Consider the following 10,683-nt stretch of genomic DNA (forward strand, 5'->3'; position numbering starts at 1 on the left):
ACACACAATAGCAGAGACATGTGCTTTCCCTGCGAGTCCTCTGGATGCGCTAGGCGGGAGATTGTGTGTGGGAAACGAGAAGTGTTGTATTGAAGAAATTATTTACCTATCACAATTGACCTGTGTATTAGAGCGGGGCCATCTGGCGACGTTATGCTATAAATGGACCGACCAATTGCTAAATGTCGTTCCACACAATGCGTACTATATATGACGACTGGAGAATCACATTCCTTGTAGTAGGTGAAATCACAACTAGTACTTTTTGTGGCGGACATAATGGTGGAGAAAGCATTTCGCAACGCTCAAGTGCACAACATGATGTGAATATGTTCATAAGTAATATAAAAGGAATGAGCGGGCTTGAAGGGGATGTCACCAGCAGATGTTGGCATAGGGGAGACACAGGGAGACTCAGAATGGATTAAGAGATACTAACAGGCATGGATATAGGTTGTGTCATAGCATTGGCTGTGTTTCTTGTAAACACGGGTAGGTACAAGTACATTGAGTTGAAGAGATTCAGGTATCCGTGTGGCATGAGATGTATATAAGTAACATAAGTAATATAATCCTGATCACGCATTTTTAAAACCCCGAGGAACATGTTATATATAAATATGAATTATTAAATAAATGCGATTAAATACCACCTTCGTTTATAAATATGATTGATATGTTATGTATGTACATATGTATATAGATCTACATGCATTCACAGTGGTGTGATGTGTAAATAAATAGTATAATTAATACCTATTGTTCACATACAGTTTTGTTGTTGTTTGTTTATTTGTTGTTTAACGCTGCACGCAGCAATATTCCAGCTATATGACGGCGGTCACATACAGTCTGACGACCGAGGAAAAATAAGATCATTAGTGCGAATACGATATAATAACATTCTGATTGGTAAGAATTATGTGCTGTATATGATATTTGTATTTATTTCCAGTGCACCGGGTCTATGCCGAGTGCCCTCAAGATCGAATTCCGGGTAAGACTAATATGGAATACATGGAAAACTAGTATTAGTTTCATTTACAGTAAACTACGGTTATAACGAATACGCTTATAACGAACAGACCGATATAACGAACTTATTTTTAAGTCCCGGCCATTTGATGTATATATGCTGTATATAATGCTTATAACGAACCACGGTTATAACGAACTAAAATTAGTGGTCCCTTTGAGTTCGTTATAACCATAGTTGACTGTAATAGGATGTGGTACACAGGTAAAAACGACATTAGTATCAGAATGTCCTCCCACTACGTGTCGGGTGAGTAGATCGAGGTACACACAGGAAGGAACAAAATTGATGATCGTGATGCACCTAAGGACACATATAATTATCCACCTTTAATAACGAGGTAGTGACGTGGATATATATGACAGGTCTCGTGAACTCAATTGTTCTATCATCAGCTTGAGCTAAATCACGTTGCCATTATTAATATAATAACTGACGATTTAACAAATATCCCTAAGAAAAAGGCCATTTATTCCATGTTTGTAGAACATAACTTCAAGCATCTGTTTTGACACGGTGGTAGGCTGTGGTTTAGTGGTTAAATAACGTACGCTCATCACGTCAAAAATTCGTTGTCCCACATTCTGAAGGTCAGGATATTAGTGGCTGTCGTTTATAAACAATGGGGATTTTCTCACAGGGTGTTAACACTCACTAACTCATTGACAATCTCACTCACACTTCAGTCGTGGACCTGTGCGGTACCGACCCATTCACAGACTACGTCTTCTACATCCAGAGTGCCGGCATGTCCGGTGGCTTTAGTCACTGCAGCTGTACTTTGTCTACCACACAAGACAAAAACAGCGTCACCATCAACCCCTCAGCCGACGTCATACCATCCATCTGCCAGGCGTACATCCTCGTCGTCGACGGACTACCCCGTGGCTCGGCCTACGCTTGGTGTAACAGACAGGGGACGCTTGCGGCTGTCATGGATAAAGCGACATCGTGGTCTGTAGACGTCGTGAAGACATCGTCGACGGCGCCAGCTACTGACCCGGGTCATTGTCTGCTTGTTCGTGGAAGCAGTCGTAAGTGGTTTTAAGTAAATAGAATATGCAACCTCTGCGGATGTACGAGATAAAATAAGTGACAGTATACGAAGAGTGCCTTTGTATAAAATGGGGAAAGTGACAGAATGCTAAGATATCTCATATTATTTGCACACACATATACATTTATACGAATATCGGATCATGAATGGATAATATACGATTTACCATTCGGGAATCTTCTGGAAGATAAATCTCTTTAGAAGTTATGTTAGATAAAATAGTGCTAAATACTATTTGAAACGGGGACATAGAGATTACAAACATATTTTCCCTGTTTTCGTTGTGTAGCCAATGTAACGTCATTGGATTTCAAACAGTTCTCACAATGTATATATGTAATGGTTTTAGTTTGAGACGCTGGACATGGTCTGTTGTTGTTTTTTTGTCTAAAAAGATGCATGAGTGAGTGAATGTTGTTAAACGCCAGAGTCAGAAATATCACAGCCGTCCGTAACAGACGCGTCCTGGAGTGAGGTACAATTTAACGTCGCAGCCATACAGTGACAAACCAGCGGTTGATATTATGAACAACAGCCCACACAGTCGCAGTCTTGACAAGAGTGAGGTACAATTTAACATCGCAGCCATACAGCGACGAACCAGCGGTTGATATTATGAACAACAGCCCACTCAGTCGGGTCCCAGGAAACAATCAACCGAGCCCCACCACCCAACCTAACTTAGTTGTCAACAGTAGAGTGCATCGGACCGCTTCTTACACGGGGCCCTCTGCTATAGATTCAATTCTAATGTCACGGGCCCATAGATTACAAACATCCGCAGCGGTGCAGGTTTTCACATTGTACAGACATTCTTCCGAATGTCACATTAAGGGGAAGTCGATGTCTAACTGAACAAGTAGAAAATGACATATCGCTTGTTGTTATGTGAACAATATGACAGCGCTTGTCGTTCTACCTGACTTCAACCTATTTCCAAAGGTGTACAAATAATACAATTAGAGTCGTGAGTCAGCTGATACAATCAACGCCCGTGCAGCCACCATTGAAGTCCCAGCCAGAGGTGGTATAGGCCCCGTGGCCACATTCTTGTGGATATTGTACACAGAGATAGTGCTGTACCACTGAAGGACTTTACCGGCATACCCACACCCATCCAGCCAAGGCAAGCTTTACTTAAAGATGCCTCAGCTGCACCCGAGGATACACCAATAGAGTATTAGATATCACAATCAGACACACGCCGTAGGAACACGCAGGACTAGAGCACAGGGAGTATTAGCTTTAAAAAACAGCGGGCTTATACACACTGGTATTTCAATATTTCATTTCAGGGATGTTTATATTCAAAACGTTGGGATGGAGACTGATGCTATTTGTGCACCCTGTGGTCGGATCTTGTCATGCGTGTTCTGTAATAGGCCTTTCTTTATAGGCGATACTGCGATTATTATATTATATTCATACAGATGTTTGTGTGTTTGGGTGCAACGCGTTTCGTTCAGTGGTGATTAAGAGAGTGTTCGTGTTTCAGTGTTGACGGTGGCGTGTCGGAATGACGGAACTGGGAAGGATGTGACACGTCCAACAACGACACCAACTACACCAACTACACCAACAACGCGGGTACCATCGAGGATTGTGACACAAGAACCGTCCATTAACACTACCGGTAGGACTGTTACGATAGTGTCGTGCACACAGTGTGGTGGTATTTGCACGAGTGTGTCTCTAAGCTGATATTTATAAGGTTCAGATTAGCATTACAATATGACATTGTACATGTACTCGTACTATGCAATAGTGTCCCCAGGTTTATAGCTACTTACGCGGCATGGTATTCACTTCAGGAAAATACATGTCTGTTTAGCGAATCACCCAATTCAATGTTTCACAAATGCTCTGTCATTTTTTCATATATGAATATGTACGTTATAGATATAATAATTAGTTCAGTGCTTATGTGCACTGAAGAAACAACGAAAAGATAAAACTTCAATAATTCGACGTCTTATAGACCATCAAAACTGAATACACTGTTCAAAAGAAGTTAAAGAATACCCGATTCTTTCATATTACTATGACACAATAACTATAGTAATGAATGAATCTGGTCTTCCTTAACTTTTATAGTAATATATAGATATATACCCACAGTACGAGACAAACGGTTTGCCAATAACAAGTATGTGACTCTGGTCTCGAGAGGGATATTTCATAATGTACAGCTCCTGTCGTTGATATTTAGTGACAGGCACCACCATCCAGACTGAAGGTCCGGCGAGAACGGAAGAAACAGCGGCCACTCCCTTCATCACCACACCGTCGCCCACAGCGAACCTTAGGCTCTTCACTACATCTTCACCCTCGACAGTCCCTCCAGTCGTAGCCCAACAGACATCCACAGAGATGGATAATGAAAGTAAGTTGTCAACATGTCTTCATATACACAAAACTGATATGGAATCGAATGGCTTATAAAAATGCATATAATTGAAAAGGAATAACTTCCCGGAAATGAATATTCTGAAGACATGTTTTTAACATTACCACATGGCGAAACGAAGGTGTCATGACAGTGGAAATGAATATAGGATTTGCAAGGAATTGATCCGTCGTTTGTAAAATAATTTTTCAAATATATTGTGTCAGTGTCAGGTTAATCTCCACGTTAAACTTGGACATATCTGCAAATAACTTAAATGAAATGACAATTAAAATACAAAACATGTATCCTTGCAAATTCAAATTGATATAAATGTACACAGAAGCAATAAAGTAGCCATTTACTGGTACGCGAATGATGTATTGTTGGATGAACTAGTACCTCTTCCAGACTGTTCCACAAGCACTTCTGTTCTTCAGAGGGCATCATCATCGGAGTGTCTGTTGGCGCGGTGCTGTTGCTCATCCTCATCTCTGTCATCATCTACAGGTAGGTGATACGTCTCACATTGGACCGCTGCAGTCAGCTCCGAATATAACGAACTTTATTCTCCATCACTCGTATTGACATCCTCGATAACAAACCATAGCTTTGTGTATGAAGTGGCGTCACCACCTCCATCACTCCGATGTCTAACTGAGCAGGCAACTGCTCTCGCGAAGGGCAGTAATTTGATTGGGGAGTTATTAGCGTCGAGCCAAACGACTGTCAAAAAACGAGGTTATAGTAGAGAATCCTGGGTAATAATATTGGAGATATGCTGTATGATTGAGGATGTGGTATTGAAGATTATTTGATATGGTGAACTTACCCGATACTACATACGCGACGATCCTTAGGTATTCGTTAAACCAGAATGAAGTTATTTAACAAAAGTACCAAGATGACAAACAAAAGAGGGATACAAAGTCATTGCAAATTCGTCATGCTTTTTTTTGTTATAAAACACTGCTGTGTGTGATCAAGTTGTGAGCGATTGTTACTGGTATCATCATTGAAAGTTTTAATGTTGTTTAAAGAAGTTCCACCTCTTTGAGGTTAGAACGGGTAACACCGACCATGTAGGACCTTCTTGTTCAGAGTTGCACCCGTTAACATTACCAGGACCCGCTTGTCGTTTGTTCGAATTCCAGAATCTCCACGGTTATGATCAGTGATCTGTCATTCGTGTAGCGTGCCTTTCGCGCAATAACATCTACGGCCTGTATGATTTTGGTCTTCCAAACAAAGCAGAGCTGACATGTCGGAATATAACTGAAATGCTGCCATAATCGGGGATGCACCCAATTCAATTCAATACTTACCTTTAACAATACAGCTTACATCTTTTAATTTTCCAATGGAGAAAAAAGAAACTAAATGAATTAGTTCACATCTTAATATACTTGCACGTTTTCAAAAGTTACATCTCTGTTTTACATTTTATGCAATTCTTGCTTCAACCAAATATAATTGTATCCAATACTGGCTAATATGAGCCTATTTCCCCTATTCCTAATATATTCATATTCAGGTTTCAGATTAAACATAATCGTAACAACCTTTTTATATACAATTATCAGTATCAAAATATTTACACCAGTATTTAACCATATTAAACATTCTGATATATTTCAAAGGATATCGCCAAATAAACCATATCATTACATGTACACATCTTTATTCTAAGTATATTCTTACAATAATCGAGAGAAACGTTTTCAATATTATAAGCCTTGGGCAAATTCCGTAACTGAGAAGCATAACACTTTACACTGCCAACATATCTGTCAAATAATAATAACATGGTTTCAACACGAAGAAAAAATGATTAAACTTTGCGATCTAGACAACATTATATTTTTCCTACCCTGATCCGCCAACTTTTTCAACAAAAGTAAATATACCATTTATACTTACAAACATTCTGAAATATGAAAACATACCAACCACCTTGATTGCTTAATTGTCATAAAACCACTTGTATATATTCCTAATCTTACCCCCTTTTCTAAACATTATAAACTTATCCTTTCCACATTGAGTTACTCCACTCTATTGAATACTAAAGATCACCTAAATCCTTTGGAAGACCCTCGTTTATTATCCGTGACCTGTCACTCGTGTACCGTGCCTTCAACGGAAGTGATAATATATACAACCTGTTTTATTTTGGACTTTCCAAGAACAGTAATCTGACAGGTCGGAATAAAATTGAAATACTTCCCATCTGGTGGATACACAGAATTTACACACTCTTCCTCTTTGGTACAGGTTATGTTGCCGAAATGAAAGGCCAGTTGAAAAGTATACACCACATGAGATACCCGACATAAAACCCATGACTGAAGTCGTCCCAAGCTTTAATCAAGACAACACGACCGTCCATCCCGCCAATCTCTATTCCAAAAAAGAGAAATTGAGAAGAGTCAAATCAAGCCCTCCAGGTACACGACCAAACATGTTTGCAGCTAATGACAGTCACATCCCCGCACACGCCATAACGGCAGATGGACACCTCTTCAAGGAGACATCGAAGGTGTTTCGCCAGCATCAACTGGATGTGTTCAAGGAAGGGAAGAGGAATGCGGAAAGGGTCAATAGTGGAGCGACCATTGAGGCCAAGCGGAGGTACATCACCAGGGTTGCCATAACAGGCAGTGGATACAGCTCACAGCCAAACTCCAGAGTAAACAGCATTAAAAGGCAATCTGGCAAATTTGTTACGACAGATGAGGCTTTCTTGAAGAGGGAGAGATGGTATAAGGCTGAGCCAAGAAGCATCCTCGCTGATTCACGAAGTCGTAGTCACAGCGGTTACCTTGGTTCACTGTGATATAGGAATGTGACAAGGTTATGTATTTAGTGCTTGCATATGCCGTTATCATTTTGTGTTTCAACCTCTGAGGTCCCTAATTATCGCTCAAGGCCCATAGGCTAATGTATTTCCCTATTCTCCTATTATAATATAAATTTCACCCCGATCCTAAAAGAGTGAGCGGATTCCTGGTTAACTAAGGAAATCTTCACTGTATGTCATCGGAATGATGTTCGCAAATAAGTGGCCTTACACTGCCCTTAGATTCGCCTTTGGTTCAGTTTGTTTTTCTTTCTTTTGGACCCCCACTAACGCAGATACAGCGAAGAACATAGCCTTATAATTAAGGATGTCTGCGAGTTTATGAGCATATGCTTTAGTTGGTTTGTGGTTTACGACGCACTCAGTAATATTCCAGTTTTATGACGGCGGTCCGTAAATAATCTGGCCTGGAACAGACAATAATTGCATCGGTATCATGAGCATCGATATACGCAGCTGGGAAACGATGACATGCATTAACCAAGTCAGAGAAACTAACAACCCGATCCCGAAAGTCGCCTTCATGAGTTGCTGAAGACCTATTCTCCTCCCTGATCTTCAGGGGCCTTATGAGCATACGCAATTCTGGAAAATGTTCATGCTATTAAGGGCAATAATCATATTGGGAACCATTTTGTTATTTCTTCGTACTGTATATGACAGGCACCTTATCACTTATACCATCACCCAAATACTAAGTAGTATTCCAAGGTGACAAAGGAGATGAGATACAACAATGTGTGGGCAAGTCTGCGTTTTAACATAAGATTCAGGTGTGGTTGTGTTACAGGATTGTACGACCGCTTCTTATAGCAAACCATTACTTACTCTTCGAATGCACGCAATGGTATCAAATGATATATGTTATTGTCTGTTGACCTTTATACACCAGAGCCCACTTTCACAAAGCGACCTTAGCGTTACGACTTTTGTAAGCCTATGTTAAAGTACGGGAGATAAAATAAAAATGATCGCAGAGCTTTGGTTGCTTTGTGCAAGTTGGCCCAGATTTGTCCATGTATTGATGTAAAATAACCATCGACCTCTTTGCGTGCATTTACAGTTATAGACTCCAGAATTCGATATAGCGATTACCTGAGAGGCTTACAGAAGTATGCATTTGCATTTAAAATAGTTATGTGAACGGAACTTAGCATTTAGTACCGAAGAGTTTGTGCTAGTTGAAATGTATCTGAAACACACTGAACAATGTGTTACATGAATTCGTGTTGCCATGTAGACAAACGTAGCCTTTGGTATGTGATACCGAGTTGTGTTAGCCTGAGACACATATCAGTAAAGCCATAGAAGAGTGCACATCTAATGTAACTATGAGATCGTCCAGATGCATCATGTAATCAAGTTCATCTGTTGATCGAATTGAAGATGAAGCATGTACTACTTATGCTGGGTGGTAAAAAACGCATAAACATTCTACGTGAAGAACGGTCCAAGTAAAAGAAATCAATAAAGCAGGAAAAGGACAGTAACAGTAACACCACAAAAAAATGCACACAAGTTTTAGACCCAGGTTTGAATATTTTCTATCTGCAGCGTCACATTACATCGTAGACTTTACAGTTGTCTTAGTTTCTATATACCTTGCCTTAATAAAATAAACACGAACATTTCTATATACGTATTATACATTTAAATGCATATATATTCATATTCCAATAATTATTTGGACAACATTTATGCTAAATGAGAGTGAGTTCTCATACATCGAAAGTTTCATTACTGTTGGTGATTACAGAGTCAAATCTAATGGAGCGACCTATCCGTGGCTGTCTATACAAAAGAACTATGTCACTCCTACGACAATGCCACAAAGTGTTTGGTATAATTACCTACAGCAATGAAACAATGTTGATTGAATGTTAATAATATACCATAAAGCCACGAAGTGTTTAGTATATTTACCTACGGCAAAGAAACAATCTTGATTGAATGTTAATAATATACCATAAAGCCACGAAGTGTTTAGTATATTTACCTACGGCAAAGAAACGAAGCTGATGTGAATGTAATAATATCTAATAATGCCACAATGTATTTATTTACCTAAGGCATAGAGATAATGCTGCATTTATATGAATTGGTGCCTTAAAGCATAAAAGTAGAAACGTACATGAAAGGTAATGTTAGTACAGATGTTGAAGCCATAATATATTTTGCACAATGTACTAAAATATGTAATGGCTTGTATAAAGAGACCTGTATTATTATTACAAACTATGTGCTTACTACATACATGTATGTCTCAGGAAAAATAGTATGTATCCTACCTCATTACTGAAATAGACTAATTTGTTTGGCTGTTACGAGAGGCGTTCAGTAAGTTTTGCAACGTCAATATAAGACCAAGTCGACGAATATGTTTTGCACTTTTATTTTTCAATATAATCTTATCTCACCTCAATACACTTATTCCTTTTGTCCTTCAAGCTTTTAATACCACTTTTATAGAAACCCGCAGATTGGCCATGGCCCTCTAACCACGCCTCTGTGGCAGCCTTTATGTCCTCGTGATTTAACTGTATAGCACAGACTTATCCCTTAGTGACTAGTGAGGTGAATGGAGATTATATTGAAAAATAAAAGTGCAAAAGATATTCTGCGATTTGATCTTATATTGAAGTTGCAAAACTTTTGGAACGCCCCTCGTAGTATTGCGGCCTAGATGAATGTGGTTTTAGACGAATAATTGTGTGATTCCAAATCCTGAAATTACACAAAATACACCCATTCACATGAACTGGAGATGTTCAATATGGACAAAGTTGAGTCTGGAGATAACGTTTTAATGTTATTAATTATATTCCCATTTGTAATTTGCCATATCGACATTGTTTACCTGTGTCAATTGTATATCTGTAACATGCATATTGAAGTAACTATGAAATAAATATGAATATGCTTGTCCCATCACACTTTGTGTTCGATCACATACATTAGGACACATGTTATGATGTCATTTGTGACAACCAGTTAGCTTGAGTATGCCGAAATAAAATAAACGGTTACCAGAATAATTCTTTTTATATATTTCGGATACACATGTTTTGGTCGGTCGCTTTAGTGAGGAAAACATGTCATTATTTTGAAGTGCAGGATGCGTGTTATTCCCATACTTAAAATGTATCTGAAAAGGACAGATATACTTTAATTATAAAATGCATTTGAACAAACATTATTTAAAAGGGTCAACAGTTACCCATATTCTGATTTTTAGCTTAATATTTTTCTTAATGATAGAGAGCCCGGAAAAATGAAAATAAAAAATAAATCAATAGAAATAAAAAGTGAATCTAATTATATTTTTGTGTGTGCCGGTCGGTCGA

At 38.9% G+C, this 10,683-nt stretch overlaps 1 protein-coding gene across 1 annotated transcript; it reads left to right on the top strand.

Moving 5' to 3' along the window:
* Positions 1-443: 443 nt before the first annotated feature.
* Positions 444-10,294, top strand: LOC139475473 (uncharacterized). The gene is made up of 7 exons (XM_071258676.1): positions 444-492; positions 956-997; positions 1,723-2,070; positions 3,589-3,726; positions 4,303-4,476; positions 4,920-4,989; positions 6,754-10,294. The coding sequence occupies exons 1-7, from the start codon at positions 444-446 to the stop codon at positions 7,313-7,315; spliced, it is 1,383 nt and encodes a 460-aa protein (XP_071114777.1). The 3' UTR covers positions 7,316-10,294.
* The last annotated feature ends 389 nt before the right edge of the window (positions 10,295-10,683 follow it).

The sequence above is a fragment of the Haliotis cracherodii genome, unplaced genomic scaffold (genome assembly GCF_022045235.1).
Source record: "Haliotis cracherodii isolate W230 unplaced genomic scaffold, xgHalCrac1.p SCAF_3, whole genome shotgun sequence".
NCBI lineage: Eukaryota > Metazoa > Mollusca > Gastropoda > Lepetellida > Haliotidae > Haliotis > Haliotis cracherodii.

Bases quoted from the DNA above. Each gene is read 5' to 3' on its own strand.
- LOC139475473 (XM_071258676.1), top strand. From the start codon at position 444: ATGGATATAGGTTGTGTCATAGCATTGGCTGTGTTTCTTGTAAACACG. The intron at 998-1,722 runs GTAAGACTAATA...CTCACACTTCAG, and splicing joins CCCTCAAGATCGAATTCCGG to TCGTGGACCTGTGCGGTACC. The intron at 4,990-6,753 runs GTAGGTGATACG...TCTTTGGTACAG, and splicing joins ATCTCTGTCATCATCTACAG to GTTATGTTGCCGAAATGAAA.